At 37.3% G+C, this 21,957-nt stretch overlaps 1 protein-coding gene across 10 annotated transcripts in view; it reads right to left on the reverse strand.

Moving 5' to 3' along the window:
• Window positions 1–578: 578 nt before the first annotated feature.
• Window positions 579–21,957, reverse strand: part of sd (TEA domain transcription factor 1 homolog scalloped) — a 209,988-nt gene continuing 188,609 nt past the window's right edge. For all 10 annotated transcript variants that reach the window (XM_083144523.1, XM_083144531.1, XM_083144583.1 and 7 more), the window contains 2 exons: window positions 8,378–8,612; window positions 579–2,885 (listed from right to left, as the gene is read on the reverse strand). In XM_083144523.1, coding sequence (XP_083000649.1) covers window positions 2,772–2,885; window positions 8,378–8,612 — 349 coding nt within the window. In that variant the 3' untranslated portion in view covers window positions 579–2,771. The remainder of the gene's footprint in view (window positions 2,886–8,377; window positions 8,613–21,957) is intronic.

Below are 21,957 nucleotides of genomic sequence, written 5' to 3' on the forward strand. Positions count from 1 at the left end.
ACAATCTCTCGGCCCTCCTTGAACGCTTTGTACCACTTGTAAGCCCGTGTTTTTGATAAAACTAATTCACCATAAGTCTTTTCTAACATTTTTAGCAAGTCAGCACACGGAATTCAGTTCACAACACAAAATTTAAGGCAAACTCTTTGTTCAATAATTTCGTTCGTTGTAAAAATAGTGATGCACTACTGAAGTGGACTGATTCAACCAGCTGCTGTAAACAAACTGGTTGACAGATCGTGCTCATGTTTGGCATAGTAATTAAGTACAGTGCTACCAACTTACGGAAAAAAAGATTTAAAAAAAATCATTTGCACGGGCCTTTTAAATTACAAATTCCCGGTACTTTTTTGACAGACGGTATAACACATTTGTTGATGTAAAATAATGTTTCTAACTTATATTATAGAAGAAAAATAATTGTTGGATTCTGTTTAACACTTCATCAAGTGATTTGTTTTTATTTCCAGTATTGATTTTGCAAAAACATCTTTTCGTAGTAAAAAATACTGAAAGAAGCTAAAAAAATAAAAAATAAAAACTGTTCAAAAGTAGTAAAAATAAAAACACATTTTGTTTTTCATCTAACTTTTAATGTAACTGTACAAAATCATTTTATGTTCTTTCTTTTTTTTTGGCTGCCACATACAGTATTACAGGACACAGTGGCAGATACCTTCCTGTAGCACAATGACACACTATAAGCTATAGGAGATGAAACAAAAAACCCCAAACCAAAAAAAGCAGCTATGAAGTTGAAATAAGTTTATGTATCACATAACACAACCTGGCGAAAAGATGAAACTCACTACACTTCAATAATAAGCACTTTTATACTCTAAGTAAGGCAAAGTGACAATTAATAATATTATTATCTCACATTTTGTCTTTATATGAAAGGTAACAGTTTGAAAAGAGGGGGGGGGGAGATAGTTTTCTTTGTTTTGTACAAAATAGTGTCAAACACTCAACTCACTACAACTAAACAGTCGAGGATAGTACAGGGCTCTCAGAGTCTCAAACTATTACAAAAAATAACACTCAAAAAAATCAGAAATAAAAAGTCAGACAGTCACACATATATATAACAAACATTTTTTTCCTTTTTTTAAAAAAGAAGGTGGGTATGAGAAATGCTATATCACATGATACAATGTGTAAGAATGGTAAGATATATATATATATTCACATTTCTAAAACACAATAAAATTGAAGGGATTTTCTTCTTTTTCCTTGTTGAATTACTGTTTTTGAAAATACGATAGAAATAATACACACAAAAAGGAATTGTTCTATATAAAAAGACTGGTAAATTCCATCAATAAAAATAGCAGTTATTCCTTTTTATGAAATGTTAATATTTTTAAGGTAAAAGCTCCAACTATCATCTCACATTAAAAAAAAAGTGCCAGCTCACTGTTGTACATTAACACGTGGTATACAATACATACCAAACAACAGAGAACAAATGAATTCTTTTATTTATTTGTCAAGCACATATTGTATTATTTCTGTGTAGAAAGTTGGCACCCAAGCTCTCTGGCAAATTAACTGTCCAGGATGTACACCCTCTCCACATCACACAAAATAGTAAAATCTATTATTGTTATTATTGTACAATTGTGTTACTTTTCCTTTCTGAGTTATTTTTAGAATGTAGAGCTTGATGGTTATGCAAGAAAGCTCTGTGACCTCAATAGACTGTATAGACACTAACTTGACCAGTTTTTGTTTATCTCCTAAAATACATATGCAAGTAAAGCACATTTAGATATGACTCAGTCAATATGAAGAGTACAGAAAGGCACTTGGTCAAGTGCAAGACTGCAGTGTGTGTGTGTGTGTGTATTTGTGTACTAAAAAATCGAAAGCAAACGGTCTACTGCCAAATGTGCATTTTGCATTACTTCCGTTTTCATCCAAATAAAGGTCTGAAAATTTAAGTACAAGGAACTACATAACTGATATGGCAGTTTAGATATGGCCAACTCTTTCTTTTCTAACATAAGACTTACTAAAATAATATTTTGTTTAAAAAATCATCTTATAGAACTTGGCACAATTAATAAAAGTAACAAACTGATGCCATTATTTACATTAACTACCAAAAAACATTTTTCTCACCCTATCTCTTCCATAAAAATTATTTTTTACAGTGATCTGTACTTAGCACTGCTGGCTTAAAACAGCATTGAAAATTTTCATTCACACATGAGTGTTTTAAGAGAGAGTACTTTTTTTGTGTTATCTTCACAGAAGATAAGAAATGCATGTATATATATGTATATACACATATTATATATATTTATATATAATAGAGATAGATTTGTATGTATGCTTTATCATATATGTGTGTGTATATGTGTACAAGGCCATACATACACATCTTAATATACACATATTTCTCTATGTAAGGTGATGCTGCATTCACGTAATAAACACATTTCGGTATTCAATATTTCTCTTTTGTTTTTTAAGTAGAGGTTCTCAGCTGCCAAACTGCAAATACTACATCATCTCACCCTGAAAATATACTTGACTAAAAGAGAGATCAAAAATTTGCTTTCATCTTCCTTTTGCAATGACCAGTTCTCGTCTCCACCGGGGACACCCACGTCTTGGAGTTGCATATCACCAGCAGCTTTCCAGAAGCTGCCAAAGAAATTAAAAATAATACAGTTCTTTATATAATTTTTGTTTGCTCCACGTTTTGTGTTTAGAGAAGTCACTAGGCACTGTTGGAAAATGTGTCAATACCACATCACTGGATGTTAGTCTTTCACTAGCCTGTAGATGTGGTGTTGTGCTCCATGTTCTGAGGTTGACACTTCAAAGACATATGCAGTGCAAAGAAGAGTCTCTTGGGTATCACGGTTGGTGACCACCTGCAGGAAGAAAAGAAACTTTAATATATATGCAAACATACATGCACATAGAAGTAGAAAAAGCTGGTATATAAGTCAAGTGTCGACAACACATTCATACTTCAGAATTGCAAAGATATACTACAGATATGAAATTGTATACAAGATGGTTAAGTGGAAGATAAGATCCCACTCCATGAACAACATATCCTCCAAGTACCTAGACAAAAAATTGGAGCATGCAACTCCTCAGCTTTCCATCATTTCATCCGTTTCACAGATTACCAATAAGTTTAATTCGTTCATGAGCTAATTGACATTTTCAAAAACTTTCGAAGAACTGAGTGAAATTACAGATCTGAGTTTTGTGCCATATTGTCATCATTTTGATTGTTAGTAGTTTGATCTAATGTTTTATTATTGTTTCTTTCCAGTTTAAAATGGTTCCTTGTGTACTGGAGGAATTATAAACAAATCCCAACTCATATCTGAATAATATCAAGACATGTTTGAAGAGACAAGCTTGTGAAATGATGGAGAAGCAGACATTTGATCTTCACTCTCCACATCAGCATTTTGTGTCTGCTGTTGTACACATGGAAGGGTATGCAGCAACTGGAAGTTTTCAAATTATCTTTAACCATTTTTAATAAATTGCAATTCCTTTTCAGTTGGTCCAAAAATTTGGATTCTGTTATGTAAGTACATGTTGAGACTCGTAGTCCTCTGTCAAAATTATGCTGCACACAATGAAAGGTAGCAATATCACCTGGCTGGAGTTGAAAAACACAAAAATTCTAGTGTTGTATGTAAATCCTCCCCTAATTTCTTTCTAAGACTTTTATCTTCACAGAACATCTACAGGCCTAAACCTAAACCTCACTGTTCTGCAACTCAAAGTGCAGATTTTACCTGTACTGTCCATAACAATAGCCATAACACAACACTTAATCATGCTTCATAGTAGCTATTGTATCCATCTAATACTTCTATGCACACACACATTTATTAGAAATACAATGGGTCTACATATCAGTCATCAATGAATATATACTCTACGGATTAATTGCTTGATTTGGTTTATTTTACTTTGTTCTTCTGCTACTTTTGGCGGTTCAAACCATAGGCGTGCACAGCTCCCCCCCCCCTAATACAAGACGTTCACAGATTTTTTCACGAAGGGACAAGCAAGGTATTTTTCCATGGGGCATATTACCCCTATAATAGTGTTGCCCCCCCCCCCCAAATACACCACTTGTATTTTCATTCCTGCATCCCCATTACATAATAATTAATGTATGACTGAAATCAAATTATATGTGTGAAATATATACTTTTAGGTTGATATTAGTTTTCGAAGGGGGAGGTGTGGCCATCTTTGCCCCCCCCCCCCCTTCCAGACGTTCAATGCCCCTGTATTGCTGTTATTACACGATATTAGATATACTCTTAAAGAAAATGAAGTATTTTCAAGCCGATGAAACTTCAAAGCAATTATGGGGAAAGGACGTGCAGTGGTGCAACCACAGGGGGATATTGCCCCCCCCCCCCAACCTTGGATGGAAATCAATTCTGGGGGGGGCAAACATTGAAGTAAAAGAAAGCAAGACTAGCAGGACAAAAGGTACTCAAGATGGAATTAGTTTTCACGTCTTTCTTGCATTATACCTTCCAGATGGCCAGAAGCACCTGCAGAGGGGCAATTGTCCTCTCGACTTCAAATATTATACAAATAAAAATACATTTCGTAAAATTTTCTTACTCGCTTCGGTCGCAATTTTTCCTTTTCTTATAGACTTGCCAAGTTTAGAGCCGTAGCTAGGGGGCAGCGGGAGTTGTCCCTGGGTGCCGAACAATCTGAATGAGATAAATTCTAAAAAAGAATTCCATGGCATCCCGATTTTTTTTTGCGCCCTATTAAATCAATACTGTTTTCAATTTGCAAAAATTTGGATCGCGCAATTTGTTTTCTGTAATGCATTGTAAATTACGAGAGAGAGAGAAGTAAGAACAACTAAGTACTTTAGACAGTAGCTGCTATAACACTTTCGTTTGGAGCAAAAGAAGCGTGCACATTTCAGACACAATTTATATCATTTTTCCTGTTTGCTTGTTATGGGGAGGATGAATTATGTAATGTATTTAAATAATATATACACACATATACCCAATAATGCAATAAAACTAAAACAGTGAGAAAAAATGAGGTTTTTCTTTTCGGACTGAACTTTTACGGCTTTTGCCCCCCCCCCCCCCCCCCCCCCGATCAGAGGGTCTGCGCGCCTATGGTTCAAACCTGGGACATCTGGAGTTGTAGCTAACCACTCTGCCATGGAGATCGGCATATACTCTCTCTTGATCAATAACTATAGCCTCCATCTCCTTCCAGTGCCTTTTCTCATACTTACACCACAACCCTTTCTACTAAACCATACAACTAACACACTCCTGTAATTTGTTACTTTCCCCAACTGACATCAGCAAAAGAACCACCATGTATTTTGTACATGTATCTATCAACACTTGATCTGAACCTACTGCTGTTGTATGCCATCTTTGGCCCTCTTTTTATTGTTAAAACAAAGTACCATGAACTCTATTGTCTACTGATTAACGTTGAAAAATGTCAATGTATAGTGAAGTGTAAAATGGCTGGTTATATATGCATATGGTTTTATTAACCACAAACAATATTTTACACAATCCGTGCTTTTGCCATTCATTCACATTACAGACAAATTGTGAATCTTCATCTGAAGAAGATCCTCCATGGAGTACAAAAAACGAGTGTATAACATTCTCTTTGTCACTGCATTGTGTAAGAACCTTTAACATCTAAAATACAGGTGTGTAAAACAAATGTACAAAGTGCACGTATTTCAAAATGAAAATGTGTCCATCGGTAATCACTTGTAATAATAACCATGGTGAATTCCTATATGCTTCTTGCATTGTACTACACTCAAAACTCAATTTTGATTCTCTTCGTGTGATGTGTATCCTTCATATGGTTTTTCATCTGGTATCTGTAATCCTTTTGCCTGTTACTAGATGTTAAAAAAAATACCTAAGGGTCAATCCATATCAAGTGGTACAGAAAAAGAAATATTGGGTGCTTGACGATTTTTAAGAAAGTATATATTTTGTGTGATGTGAGCCTCATATGTTGGCAGTTCAGAACCACTGATATTTTATTTTTATTATCACTGATTTCACGATGGCAAACATTTTTTTTATCATGGCACATGTCAATTTCTCCATTCATAAGCATCAGCGATAACTTTTTTATCTCAACTCTGGTAAGTCCTAGGACAATGAGACAAAATCTGTGATGTTAAGCACATTATAGGCTACACTTATATTTGTGTATAATATTATAAATATTATTCCTTCCTAGTAAATTTTAAGGTCAGAATTGTGTATCCTAATCGCTCAAAATGTCATTTTCGGATATTTTTTTCGGGGGAAGGCAGTGTGTAACACTTCATTTTTTTTTTGCAATGCATGGTTGCTCAAAATCCAGAATGAGTTTACACTGTAACAAATTATAGGAGGCATTATTTTTCAGCACACCCTCTTGTGTGTATATATATATACTTTATTGCAGATCCATTTCAGGATTATAATGTTGTTAATTTACATTCCAAATTACAGTTAACACAAAATATGTTAATAAGAAATGAAATTAGGCATACCTTATTTAATGCGAATTACTGAATTTTTCATGAGTTTTGCATGACCGTATCTCTTAAACCAATTGAATCTCAAACTCAAAATTCTTACAGAAGTTACTTATCATAGAGTACTGTATTGTGTACACATTTCAGATTTTTAAACAACTGGCCACCAGAGATATTTAACCCTGAACTTGGAATTTTTTATCAAAAAGTACATGTTTATGACCCTGTAGAAAAAAATTATTAAAGTCTCAAGCTTCAAAGAATTTTGACATACACTAGTACACAGATAATTGCAAAAAATATTAAAGTGTTAAACAAACTGCCCTCCTCCGAAAACAAAATATCCGAAAATGACATTTTGAGCAATTAGGATACACAATTCTGACCTTAAAATTTGCTATGAAGGAATAATATTTATAATATTATACATAAATATAATTGTAGAGTATAATGTGCTTAACATCACAGATTTTGTCTCGTTGTCCTAGGACTTACCAGAGTTGAGATAAAAATTTACCGCTGATGCTTACAAATGGTGAAAATGATGCGTGTCTTGGTAAAACAATGTCTGCCAACTTGAAATCAGTGATAATAAAAATAAAATAACAGTGGTTCTGAACTGTCAGCATATGAGGCTCGCATCACACAAAATATATATATTTTTTAAAAAATGGGCAAGCAACCAGTGTTGTATCACTTGATATGGAATGACGCCTTACTGTTAGTAGACTTGAAATGGTGTTACCAAAGTAAATTTACGCAAATTGTATTGAGCAGATGAATAATATGTAAACAGGTTCACAGTGATGATTAATATGCAAACCATGTTGAAGTGGTGAATACATCACTCCGATTTCAGTACATGTATAATTGTCACATTTTGCAAGTAAACAATATTCGACTTAATGATGCCGTAATGGTAGTTTGCTGAATCAGTTATTCATTTCCTTGATGCGTTATTTGATCCAATTTAATCACAGAACACAACAAAAAGTACGAAATCACAAAAGATATTCAACCTAATGTTTTGCCATTACACATTTAACAGTAAATTACCTAGTACATGTACAAATTGAGCAAATAGAGTAAATGTTGTTAACATAGTATTAAGTTGGTTCATTAAGCAAAATCTCTACACAGAATCCATGTACACAATTCTGAAACATTAAAAAACTCATTGAGAGTAATAACCTTCCTAATTTCCAAGACAAATACCGAGGCTTATAAACTGTGATAAACTTCATGACAAATCCTGCCTTCAAAATGATTTTCGGTCGAAACTTCTTGCAATGTTGTACCATTGTTCTGGCTGGCTAACCATATTGTAAATTGAAATAAATTTTGTCAAAATCTGACAGTTCTGCCCACTGAACCATAACTTCAAAACATCCTTTGACATGCTGATATTAGTGTAATCCACACTTCAAAACTTGTATAATGATCCATGCTCATTTTATCCAGCCTACCGACTACACCATAAATGAAGAATGTTGAAAGATGTTCATGTATAGTCAAATGGACAATGGCCTGTTATTTATGCACATGGTTTTATTAACAGCAAAGAATATTTTACACAATCCATGCTTTCGCCAGTCATTCACATTACAGACATATTTCCAATCCTGACAACATGCAAGTTGTCTTCTTCTTCTTAACATTCTTATATACACCTATCATCTACATAGTGTTCCATATCTCCTGGTTACCTCCATTATATTTTTCATGTTTTGCTGTAGTTTGTTGTTCCGTTACCATCAAAATAACAGAAAATTGAATTATGTCAAAACCAAAACCTAAATCACGTAAACTGTATTATTAAAAAGTTACACCTACCTGAAGTATTGTGAAGTTTTCAAGCACACTGTTCATCATGTACTTTTCCGGAAGATGCTTTAATTTGTGGATGAAGTTAATCATGTATTCGCACATTGGTGACCGATGAATCCGATAAACGAAACGTCCATTTTCGAACCTTGCATACTCCGTTTCAACCTTCTCCACCACTTGTTTTCCAAATGAACACACTTTTGTTGAACAGGTAATGGTCATGTTTTCATTACTCTCATATCTGAAAGATAATGGAAAACAATGTTAACTGCTTACAGGTATGTAATGCAATTTTTTAAAAAAAGCTTTTTAATTTTTATTCTTTCAGCAAGCTCCTCCTCTCCTCCTCAGATTGCTCACTGTGCATTTTATGTTGTTACTTGAGTTAGTTTATGCTTCCATCAGAAAAGGAGCTTGCCAACAGAATCCACTAGGAGTATTCAGAAGGCGAGAGAGAAAAGAGGACAAATTTTAGCAACTTTATGTATACATATGTAAGACAAGCATCCATGCATACACCAATGCACTTTACATGCAGGAAGAAGCATGAATGTTCGGTGGGGAGAGCACGACAGGGATATAAGGGAGGGAGTTCCCAAGTTGGGGCTCTCCGAACATATCCTTGACGAAGGCCATGTAATCGCCAAATGGAAAGTGCTTAGGGAAGAGGAAAAACCTGTAAGATGGAATGTATATGAAGGGTCGTATATATGTAAGAGAAGAGAGAATAAATGAAACAGGGATGATGGAAATATCGATAAGATGTGAGGGAAGATGTTCAAGAAGTGGGATGGGAAGGAATACGTAAAAATAGGATTTAATGTAACCTCGGAAGTTGCACGCCAAGCTCAAATGGAAGAGGAATTTACGCTGGACTTGACGTGTACTGGAATGGAGGAGGAGGGGGGGGAGAATGCAGGGGAAATAGAGGAGAAAGAGAGGGGAAGCACCCGACCTCGCGCTCTACGAGGAAACATTTGAGTATTGCAGCACTTGTGGACCGTGGCTATTCACAGTTTTAAATTTTTAACATTCCAAGGAGCAGTTTCTAATCGAGGAAACAGAATGGTAGATGTGCACCTGTAATGGGTTTTAGAAATTAAATCAATAAAAATAGTCTCTAATTTCTTACTGGTGTGTATGTATGTACAGGGAGGTTATTGCAGCATGCCACCGCTTCAGCATCGGCCGCTTGCCGGCCCAGTCATGCAACAGGTGCCGGCAAATTGCGTAACAGATAGCCCGTAACAGAAACCGCTTGTTTTGTAATGTTTCCACTTTTCACAATTACAGTTACAATTACAATTGAAATAAGCACGTACCTTGTCGCACGGATGCAGGAAAAGGTGTCCTCCCAAATACAAATATTTCTGGCACCTTATTTCTGACGTCTAATCTTAGATTAGTCATCGCTACTTTATTCTCAGTTGTCGCGACAGCGCCTGCAGCTTATCGGGGGTTGGGTGAGTTGTCAGCCGCGAGATGGCGCTTCATACTGCACGTGTCGGCAGTGATGCCAACCGTAGGGACATGTCCCTACGCATAGGGACTTTTCACTAAATTTCGCCCGAGTAGGAACGTAGGGACAGATTTTGCCAAATGAGGGAAAACGTAGGTACTTTTTTCAATCTTGGTAAATTACATTTTATGAATTAGTTTATCTGGATACTTTAGCGAGGAGGAGAAAAAAGAACTAACTAACAGATCTCCATCAGAATTTTGGAACATGTTATCGGTTACCAAAAACTTTCAAGGCAAGTTCCTTTTTGAAAACATTTCCACTCTCGCGAAAATAGTGCTAACATTGCCGCATTCTAACGCGGAAACGGAAAGAATATTTTCAATGTTAAGTGATACAAAAACAAAAAAGGGAAATAAAATGGGACCAAAATTGTTAAAGAATGCAGGAAATACAGCATCACCAACCAACATCTATCTCTTCACAGCAGCAGCATGTATGACTTCAAATAACATAATCAACAGTAAACGACTCAACGTTATTCATTAGGGGTGTGCTGGATTCTTTACTTTAAAAAGTCGTTAATTCTCGACGTTTTCTGCCTTGTAAGTTTCTGGAACTTATCGAAAGTTGTAAGTTTTTATTCTAGAAATGCAAAAACAATCACTTAAAGTGAAAATGACTTGTAAAATTCGAGATTTCCAGTGCTTCGGGAAATTTCGAACATTTCCCGTCCAGAAAATTTTCCGACTTGGTCGGGAAATTGCAAATTTTTCAGTCCCGAATGTCGGGATTTAAAAAAATTACCGTCCCGATCCCGTCCCGACCCAAAAAATTCTGTCCAGCACACCCCTATTATTCATTAAGGCAAGAATTTACAATACCGGACCCTTCTGTAATTTCTATGCTACGTCTTATACTCACGAAATAATTATTCGTGATTATTTATCTCAAGTTAACATGTTGGGGTGAGGGGGAAAAAATGTTCATTAACGTGTAGAAGTTGTAAAATAAGCTTTTCAATTCTCGCAATGATTCTCCGTATACAAGTATGGTAGCCATATTTGTTGATATGAACAAATTAAAATTAGTTACGCTGTCTACAGCGTTGCCACACTGTTGATTTCATACTTGGAGAGCATGGATCGTGTAAGAATGGCGGAAGAGAACAGTAAAAAAGTTGTTAATGTTGTACAGATTGTTAGGTGGAGTGTGCAGGAGGATGGCTGTGGGCTAATTAATAAACTTATGGATTTCAGTATATTGCCCAAAGAACGTGCTTACATGTGACAGCGACAATCACGATGTAGAAGAACTGATTTGATTACAGGTAAATTTGGCAACAGTACATCAATCATAAAATTGCAGGATACGAAAATGGCCTTCGATGATGAACGTTTGCCGTTAAAGTGCTACGAAAATAATATTTTTTATCGGTTCGTAATCACAATTACCGCAAAACCATTCAGGAATAGCCCCACTGACCATTCTCGGTAAGTTTAGGTTAAGTTAGGTTAGGCAAACATAGTTAAAATTTGGGCTCGAAAAAAACATGCACGGGTAGCCCAACAAACCATTGACGGATAGCCCCACGAACCATTCAGGTACGGTTAGGTTAGGTTAGGTTAGGATAGGCAAACATAGTTAAAATTTGGGGTCGTAGTAATATCAGGAATGTATATTTCGTTTTTTAAGTATTGGAAACACAAAATCTTCCGGTAAATAATAAGCAATCGTGCCGATCGCGGACCACTCAATGTCACTTATTTTGCAATTTCTACACGTGACCCCCCAAATTTTAACTTCAAATTCGTGATTAGGAGGCCTCAATTAGTGAGTATGCGAAATATTACAAAAAATCGGGGAGAGGTCCTGTATTGTAAATTCGCTCCTTCATTAATTGTGGAAGCACCGAGCAGAAAGATTTGGTAAGTAAATGTGTATATTTTATCTTCTGTTTGCATGCTCATGAGGTGTTTTTTTTTTAGTCACTTTACTTGGCGTAGGGACATTTGGTCAGTTGTAGGGACATTTTGACTACGTCTGTAGGGACATTGCCGAAAAATGGTTAGCAACACTGTCGGCTACCAGACAGTGAGTCTACGCTCATTCATGTTCACTTCTATTCGCGTTTATCAGTACGCGTTTTGTTTATACTGTGTTATTGAGTTGGTGTGCTAGTGCTTTATTGTGTGTTAATTGTTATTCATTCATTACTTATGTCGTTAAACAAATATAGTCTTGAACATAGAGTTTTTATGTACGATAATTACGTGAAAACGAATTCTTGCAGAAAAGTGGTCAGGGATTACGATAGACAGGATCTCTTGAACCTAAGAAACGTGTTGTATTGCTGTTGAAGGAAGTCATTTTCAACATCTCTTATAACACAGGAGGTTAGTGATCATCATTATTATTACTTTTAAATATCATTTTACGCTTTCGGTTTGCTTTATGCGCCGGGATGCTGTCTTCCCTTTCTGTCAACTGAGGATAAAGTAGCGATGTCTAATCTAAGATTAGATGTCAGAAATAAGGTGCCGGAAATATTTGTATTTGGGAGGACACCTTTTCCTGCATCCGTGCGACAAGGTACGTGCTTATTTCAATTGTAATTGTAACTGTAATTGTGAAAAGTGGAAACATTACAAAACAAGCGGTTTCTGTTACGGGCTATCTGTTACGCAATTTGCCGGCACCTGTTGCATGACTGGGCCGGCAAGCGGCCGATGCTGAAGCGGTGGCATGCTGCAATAACCTCCCTGTATGTGTGTGTGTATGAATAGAATAGAATTGTCTTTATTGAGAGGGCGTGTTTCAGCCTTGCAGGCCGTTCTTCCAACAAACCCTTGTTAAATACACATTACAACCTCCAGATGGCTCTGCTGATTTGCAGCATTGCCCTGGCAAACAAAGAAAGGTAACACTCAAGCGTGCTAGTCTGATTCTCGCCACAAGTGCCATGTCACGTTGAGACACACCGTGCTTCGTCAGGTTCAAAGTGCATAGTATAGGGTATTCCTCGTCGATAGTTATAGTTGCTGTAAAATGGCTTTGTGCTACATGGGACAAATAAGGATTAGTACCTGCTTACAACTGCATTGTGCATGTTCGTCGAAGTTTAAGCTTTTGACCAGGAAATTAGCATTTTGCTTGCTTTTGACGTCGATTACTGGATTTGAAGCTTTTGACATTACATCACCGCTGGATGGAAGAATAGGTAGGATGAAAATAGTTGGCATCGTGTATGCACAAACCTGATTGCCATGTATGCATGTACCGGTAGGACCATGGTACGTGGAAGATACATCAAAATTCCGTCTTTCCAATTGACGATCTACTAGAACTTCAAGAGAGCCCAAAACTACGAAACACACAGGTATGTGTATCTGTGTCACTTATAAGTGATTTAATGCTGACCAATTGTGCTGTAAATTCCCGATCAAATCTTATTCCCCTGTGGCAGTCATGATAAAACAAACTATTTGCATTTTCATTGACTGAAAGAGAGATAACAATAAATAGGATGAGGCATTGTTCATTAATTAAATGTATTTCAAATTTGAATATTAAAATCCCTGAGCATACAACTTAATAATTCTTGTGAGGAATTAAGTGTGTAAGTATGTGCTGCATTATCTGAACGATCCTACAAAGTCATTAATTGTGCGTGTGCAATTTCACGAAATTTACAAGAAACTTAAGTTGCCAAGTATTGTGCTATAATACGTAAATTAATGATGTGGTCAAGTGAACTATTCTGCCATGAACTGAATTCATACCTGTTGCGTCGCTGTTACCACAAATAATCAAATCAACGTTTGAAATAAAAGAGCATTCTGTACCTTACATGATCCATAACCTCCCTTTGTACAATTTAAAGTAAATTTGAAGTAATTTTAACACCTTGCTGAGAGATGAGTACCTGTGTTATAAGTAAAGTTAATATTAAATAACAGTCCTGTAATGATCCTGCGAGGTCATCACAATTACTTAGTTTCTGAGTGTATTATTCCATGTTAATTGTCATTTTGTAAATGGTGATAATGAGGTCAGGTGATCTGTGTTAGAATATTATGCTGAGTTGTAATGTTAATCAGGCCCTGCGTGGTCGCAAAGAATATGTATTATTTATCTTAATTGTATATTAACGTTTAGCACACGTTTAATATTATAATATGTATTTATTTATTATAATATGGCCTTGCCTGCTCTAGCATGGTTCCATGTAGTTCGCGTGAACGGTGCTAGAGGCGCTACTAGAACCAAGGCTATATAACCAGCCGCAGAGCAGATTTTCTTCAGTTGGCTTTCAGGTCGGCTCACGATAAGATCTCTTTTACAAAACTGACCTGGAAGAAGGACCACTCCACTCTTGCGAGAGGCCAGCATCCTAAGGAAGGTAGGAAGGAAGGTGCTCTCTGCTCTTGCGAGAGACCAAGCACCCTAGAGAAGTTGCCCTCCGCCTATGGGCGAGAGAAGCTACACTCAGCCTTCCAGCGAGAGAGGTTGAACTCTGCCACTGGCAAGAGAACCAACTCCGCTTGCTGCGAGAGGTTTCCTCCCCTATCAACCTGCGGCTGGCGTTGGGTTTCTAGGCAACCGCCCAGAAGGTAAAATTACAGGTCAGATAAAATACTACGGTTACCGTGAGGGTGGCCTTAATAGATGCCCCTTGTTCCCCAGAAGCCAACAGTTTCCCCATAAAAAGCCTCCAGCACACTCCTACGAGAGTTGGATCTACGGTATCGACGGCAGAGGGCAGCAGCAGCAGTGTTCCTGTTCCTAGTTTACTGCAGTTGCAGAAGCCATTCTCCCCCCCATTGTGTGGCAGTTTATTGGCCAGTGAGTAATATCTTACGTGGGCGTGTGCTCAACTTACAATGTTTACAGTGTATCCAGCTATAGTCATTAAACTTTCTGTAACTTTAGACAAGGTACTTTTTCCCGAATCGAGTGAAATAGTGTCTCATGCCACCACTGGAGAAATGGTTAGCATAATGGGCAAAACTTTGCAGTGCATTTGGTACTACTGATTGGTCGTCGCCAAGCTAGTAGACTTACATCCCGCTGACGTACTTGTGTACGTGTAGTAGGCACCTTGCTAGAGCAGCACGTTGCAGTCCAAGAGTTCGTAGTAGAATAATTGTGTTCTATTTTTTTTTAATTACTATGATTATCAGGGACCTCGTTAGGGGGGGGGGGGGGCATGCAGGGGCACTGGCCCCGGCAAACGTTCACGTGGCCCCGGGAAACTTTTCTGTATTTGCTGGAAATTTTACTTTGATGACAAATATTGCAAAATAATTTTTCAGTGAATTTTGCTTGCAGTTTGAAACACTTCTTCAATTTTCAGTAGCACGAACCCAAGCTAGGCATTTCTTTCTTATTTCCCTGTTTCTTGCTTGTTGAACACAAACAGATGTATTGGGAGGGGATGCAGTTAATGGTTTTGTGGTCGGCCCCGGTCAGGGAAGTCTGAGACTTATTGAAAATGCACTTTTTCTCTCTGCTGCACACCAGATCCAGGATCCCCCCAAAACCTGCACTTTCTCTTCATCTGGCCCTGCACTGGCTCCAAGGGTGCTGAAAGGACGACACAAACAGGAAGATTTGGCTACAGGTGGCTAGAACTTTTTGCGTTAATTATTTTATGGTTCAGAAAAGATATTCCCATGAGTTTCAAATTCCAAAAACAGAATTCTACTGCTTGTCCTTTTTTCAGCACGGGAATGAATGACATAGGGGTTCTTCTCACATGCACTCAACCCTCCTGCGACGAAAGCGTAATCATTTGAGCGTGTGGGAAATTTGTTTTATCCAGTGCCATCATATATTCAGTTTTCCACACACAAATAAGATTAATTTTAAGAAATTAGATGTGTGCATATAATTTCTTATCGTCATCATTTCCCAAGTGAACAATCAGATGCCATAGAAGACTCGGGCCCGCCCTTGAGCTATGTGACATTTTTCTACGCAGATTAATAATAAAAGCATTACGTTATATTATCGCGTAAAAAAACCTCACAGTTTTCCTCATTACCTTGGTACGCATTGCGTCAGTCTTTTGTTAAGTTTCTAGTTATCTGAATCGCCACCAGAGGTCCTCAGCTTCATCACTTGTTTCCGCGATTACGCATAGACAGAAGCAGCAGTTTTGGGAAACAGTCTCGACTCGAAGGAACACAGGACACGTTGGCCAAGATATACTTCCTCCTCCTCTTGTTCGACCTTCGAGAACAGTGCCTACCTTTAACTCCCACTCTCGGATCACGGCAAAGAAGTTCTTTCGAAACTGTATGGTGAAGAATACCCGAGAGAGTTGTTGCTGTTGACAGGGAATCAACGTGGCATTGGGACTATATGAAGTGTTTGACTGTTGCCCATTTTGATTCCTTTTTTTTTTTTTTTTTTTTTTTTTTCTCGAAGTTGGCTATGCACGAGGCGAGTGTAATTGACGATGTTCGAGGGAAGGACACAAGCTGTCGTTCAGGAAGTTACATCGTGTGAAGTCTGGTTAGAATGCTGATGTTGGAGCGATTGCAAGTTTGAACTCTTCGCCTTTTTCTTCACTGCTGCAACGTATGGACGTCGTTTTGAGCAGGGATATGTTTGGTCATAACAACGCTTAGGGAGAGGATGATTGACTTTTGACGTTACAATTGTTCAAGGAACCACACAGTCAAATGACTTGTCACTGAGGTATGTACTTTTTTGTGGTAGTTGGTAGTGAATAACGAAGTGTCATCGTGGAATGTACATAGTCATGGTGGATTATTTGCACGTGTGAATTATCAAGAAATATTGCAAAGAGTGCAAACGAAAGGGTTACATTTTTCCCTTCGCAACTGTCAAGACTAACATCACGATTGACCCAGAGTGACGAGGTGCGACATTTTGCTCCCTTTCTTGTCCACGTATGCCTAATTTGGCGAAGTACATGTATACAGCATTATCATAGTGTTACGCTTTATAATTATCAAGGAAACATGTTTGCTACGAGTTGGTAAAAGGAATTTAAATGCACTTACGTAATTTCACGCCGATGTATTGGGAAGAAATTGATACGCAACGTACCTTAGAAAAATACCTTGTAAGAGCACCAAAGAATTGAGATTTGTGTAACGTCGTTTAAAGGCCAAAGATTCATGATTAGGTCTTCATAGTTTATAAGAAGAAACATTTTTATAGAAATCGCTGATAATCTAATTTGTCAAATTAGCATTGGTTTAATATGGAACATGTTGATGTCATTTCACTTGGAAGTAACTTTAAGAGATTGATCTAATCTATTGTTATAATTCCGTGAAAGGTTGAACTATTGAATGGATGCTGGTTCGTCTAATTGTTATATTGTTGTATTTCATGTTGGAAAAATAATAGTCATTCTTCGTTGTGGGACTATTATAATAAACTTGACCACGTGTCGCAAATCATAAATTGTGTTACCTATTTGTCCTAGAAAATATACTCTTGATCAAACTTGGGTAATTAGAATTGTACATATTTGGACACGGAATGAACCCTCAACTTCGGTTCTAAAGTGCCTTTTTGAGAAAATAGCATCTCTTTGCATTAATATGGGAGGTATTCTTTTTCGTTTAATCAATTGGGTTGTCCCGATTTGTGGTTCTCTTACGAGCCTGAGGCGACTGTGTAAAAACATGTCATTAGCTTCAAACAAAACGACTTTTGTAATTGTTGGGTTTGGGTACGTTTAATTTTGATCCCACGGCCTCAGTTCACGTCTTCTCTTTTACTTATTATTTAACTATCCACCTAATTAGTTACAACTAAGAGATACCGGATTCGATTCTGGTATGAACTGTATACATGAGATGCCTAGCTTGAACTCATTACGCACACATTTCATATTTGCACTGTTGCCAATACTTGTAAACCTGGTTCCAGCACTTTATATCTAAAACCATGGAAAAGAGTTACATCTACTTCTCAATTTTTTCCAGCAAATTTACAAATCTAAAGACTAATAACATTGTTCTTGGTGTATAAGCCATTAAGCTAATGAGTTCATTCTGCATTTAGTTTCCCGAATAATGGCTCTGTATTTCGCGAGAGTATATCCATAGACTGTTGGGGGCTACAGAAGAAAATGATGTTCCTTTCCAATTTATTGATTGATTGAGTTGGTGTTTTAAGTCCACTTTATACACAGTAAGGCTAACCGGGACCGGTTCTACAGTGTAAAGTGGGATCCGAACCACTATGAGCATCCACCGGGTATCGAACCCAGAACCCCTTGATTACAGGGTGACGATGCTACCATGTTACACCGAGGAGGCCCTTGATCAAATATAATGTATGTATATAGCATAGGCCTATATGGTGTATAAATAGTTTGATAGAAAAAATCTTACGTTTGCCCCCCCCCCCCCCCAAACTTATCAACCTAAGCCCTGCGACAGGTTAAGTTTGCGGCAGATTTTATGTATTAAACCACGTGAGAATGGCACTCAGCGTCTCCCATGCAAGTCTTGCCTCAACTGCCAAGCTGTTCATATCACAGACAGTGAGAAAATCAGCAGTATTGCAGCAGAACTACATTCTGTGTGCACGTTTGGGTCTATTATATGCGAAAAGTTGCTGCAAACTTAACCTGTCGCGGGGCTTAGCTACGTCCCTGATGATTATAAATGTGTATTGAAAGAGGCACAAACTTGTTAAATAAATATGTGCATAAAATTGCCATTGTGAATGCTCAAGTGTATATTGGTGTTCCTGAACTGAATAATTTATGAATCATTCACAAAGTTATTCTATTCAAATTTTATGGTTGAATTTTTGGTAAACGCTTGTTATTTGTTTCTTTTTTTTAACACTCAAAACATTTACTTAATAAAATTGTTGAAACATCTAACAAAAATCTTATCATCTATTAATCCGTTGACTGAACAATTAGTATTGTAAGCTTGGTTGATAAATAAGATTGAGTTTAATTATAAGTAGTAATAGGTAATATGATAGATCTTGTACCGATTAAATATTTGAGATGTATATGTGCCTTCTATGTTGCAGCTCTAATGAATTGGAACTATTTTGTCAAATGACAACATTGACTGTATTGACTGTTATTTGATTGTGTGTTTTCTACATACAGTAGAAAAATAAAACATATGTACTTATAATGTAAACAATTAATATACTGAAGATACAGAGTAAAATCTGAAACCACAATTATGAATACTATTATTACAGAGTTGAAACTAAATCTAAAACCAATACTTCATTCCTGTTTATTACAGAAAAGCCAAAGCAGTTTGGGCAGTAGATGTTCCTTTAAGTTTAATTTGTGTGTTGCAGGGTGGAGCTCTCCTGAGGTCAGTGGTGGGGGAAGTTCATTCCATTCTTTTAGTAGTGACTATGAAAGAATTTCCATAGTGTGTTGTCTTGTGTACAAGAATTGTGAATTTAGTTATTACGAAGGTTAATTTGTTTTCCATTTTTCCTGTAAAGGGCAAAATATTTAGGTTCCTTTTGTTCAGAATCCTGTACAATAATGAGAATGCCAAAAACTTACTCCTATTTTTCACGTTTAACCAATTAAGTTCCTTAAGTACAGGAAAATATGTTCTCTTCATTTGACATTCAGTGTAAATCTTATGCAACTGTTTTGAAGTTTTTGTAATTTAGGCTACTGTTGATGTTTATAAATATGGGGGAAGCATAATCAATTTTTGGCATTATAAGTGTGTTGTTGACCAGGTGACTTTTTACTTCTTTGCTTAACGTGTACTCAAGTGGAAAAAGTGATTTTAGTTTGGCTACAGAGGTTTTTAACTATTTGTGTGACATGAGAACTCCCATTGCAGATTCTCATCCAATATTATGCCAAGATTGCATGATGTTTCTACTTTCTCTGTTCTTGAATTATTCAATGTAGGGAGGGGAAGTTTTAATTTTTCTAACTTTTTGAGGTTACTTGTGCTTGTAGTTAAAATTACAGTGCCTTGAACACATAGTGTGGAAAATGACCCAAGAAACTGGTTCCCGAGACAGATGACAACATAGATGTCAGTGCGATCAGTATCGCTGATAATTTTCTTATGAAGCTAACGCGGCTTAGTTAGTTTTTGGAATATATTGTGTAGATTTGTTTGGCTTGAAAGACTGTACGTGAATTGATGGAAACAGTTATATTTGTGGAGTGATTTGCAGTCACAAAATGGCATTAATTTGGAAAGAAAAGTAAAATAATATTAATAAATAAATAGCATGCATAACACAAGAAGAAACATCGCAATGTGATTCCGGACATCAGGTGTTGGATTATGTACTAGAGTTTATTTTTCTATGTTATTAGCATATAAATAGTATCCTGAGAGATACCGTATTCTCGCGTCTATAAGCCGCACTTTTTTCCCCCGAAAAGTGGACCAAAAAATGGGGTGCGGCTTATACACGCGAATGATAAGAAAAGCATGTGCGGCTTATACACGCGAATGAAAGAAAGTGCAGCTACTGCTAGGATACTAAAATACGTACGTTGATTTGTTATCTTTATCACATAACGGATTCATTAACAGCAAATCCAACAACAATGCATCTGTAGCAGGCTTTGCAACAATATGATATCTTATCTTTAAATATTTTTTCCAACAATATGATAATATCTTATCTTTGAACACGAATCATCCTTACTGTCGTATTGATCTGGAAACCATTCAGTAAAGTGAAGTTGTTAAAGAAGGTTGTGGGCCTGAGGTCAAGCTTGGTACTATCAAAGGGAGGATGTCTGGCAGAAGAATCAGCTACGATGCTCATTTTAAACTTCAAGCGATACGATATGCTGAAGGAAACGGCAACAGATCTGCAGCGCGATATTACGATGTGGACGAGTCTAACATTCGTCGATGGAGAAATCAGAAGGAACAACTTGCTGCAACAAGTGGCAAGAGAAAGACATTTCGTGGAAAAGGAGCCAAATTTCCACAGGTAGAAGAAGAAGTTTTGGCCTTTGTAAATGAGAGAAGAAGTGCTGGCTATGCTGTAACCGTAGACATGATACGTTTTCAAGCTCGTGAAGTAGCTTCAAAGTTAGACATCAGTCGTCAAGCTTTCCGAGCTAGTGCGGGATGGTGTTCACGTTTTATGCGTAGGAAAAGTTTATCGCTTCGCCATAGGACAACAATTGCGCAACATTTCCCTGCAGACTTTGATCAGAAAATTGTTAAATTTCACAAATACGTGATTCGAATGCGAAAGTCCAATGATTATAGCTTGTCTCAGATCGGCAACGCGGACGAAACACCTATTTACTGGGACATGCCTATGTCCAGCACAGTTGCACCGAGAGGCTCGCACACCGTATCGATCAAGACCACGGGTGGAGAGAAACAACGATGCACCGTAATGTTGGGTGTTCTTGCGGATGGAAGGAAACTGCCACCGTATGTTGTGCTGAAGCGTAAGAATGTGCCAAAGGAGGCATTTCCGCCGGGTATTATCATACGTGCCCAGCAGAAAGGATGGATGGAAGAAGAACTGGTATTGGACTGGATAGACAAAGTGTGGAATAGAAGGTCTGGTGCATTGCTGAAGCAAAAGAGTTTGCTGGTGTGGGACAGCTTTCGTGGTCACCTAACAGACAGAATACAGACAAAATTGCAACAGTTGAAAACTGATGTAGCTGTGATTCCTGGGGGTCTAACGGCTGTACTGCAGCCCCTAGACGTTTGTGTAATTCGCTCGTTTAAAGCTGCGTTCCGGCGTCTGTATAATGACTGGATTAGTGCAGGAAACCACGAGCTTACAGCAACAGGAAAGATCAAACGTCCGACTGTCAAGCAAGTGTGTGAATGGATTCTGGCAGCATGGGAAAGTGTAAAGTCGGAGACAATTGTGAAGGGTTTTCTGAAGTGTGGCATATCCAATGCCCTAGATGGTACCCAGGATGAAATGTTGTGGGATGATGATGTTAGTGATGAAGATGACAATACCTCTTGTGCAGAAAATATTTCAACGAGTAGCAGCAACGACAGTGAATAAGGGCTTTGAGGACTCAAACTGAATGATACGGTATTAATATGTAGATCATTGCGCTAAAATAAAGGTTAAAATACTTTTAAAATACTTACTTGAAATTGGCTACCTACGCAAAAAAAAA

Source organism: Lepisma saccharinum, chromosome 1 (genome assembly GCF_977018435.1).
Source record: "Lepisma saccharinum chromosome 1, izLepSacc3.1, whole genome shotgun sequence".
In the NCBI taxonomy this organism is placed as follows: domain Eukaryota; kingdom Metazoa; phylum Arthropoda; class Insecta; order Zygentoma; family Lepismatidae; genus Lepisma; species Lepisma saccharinum.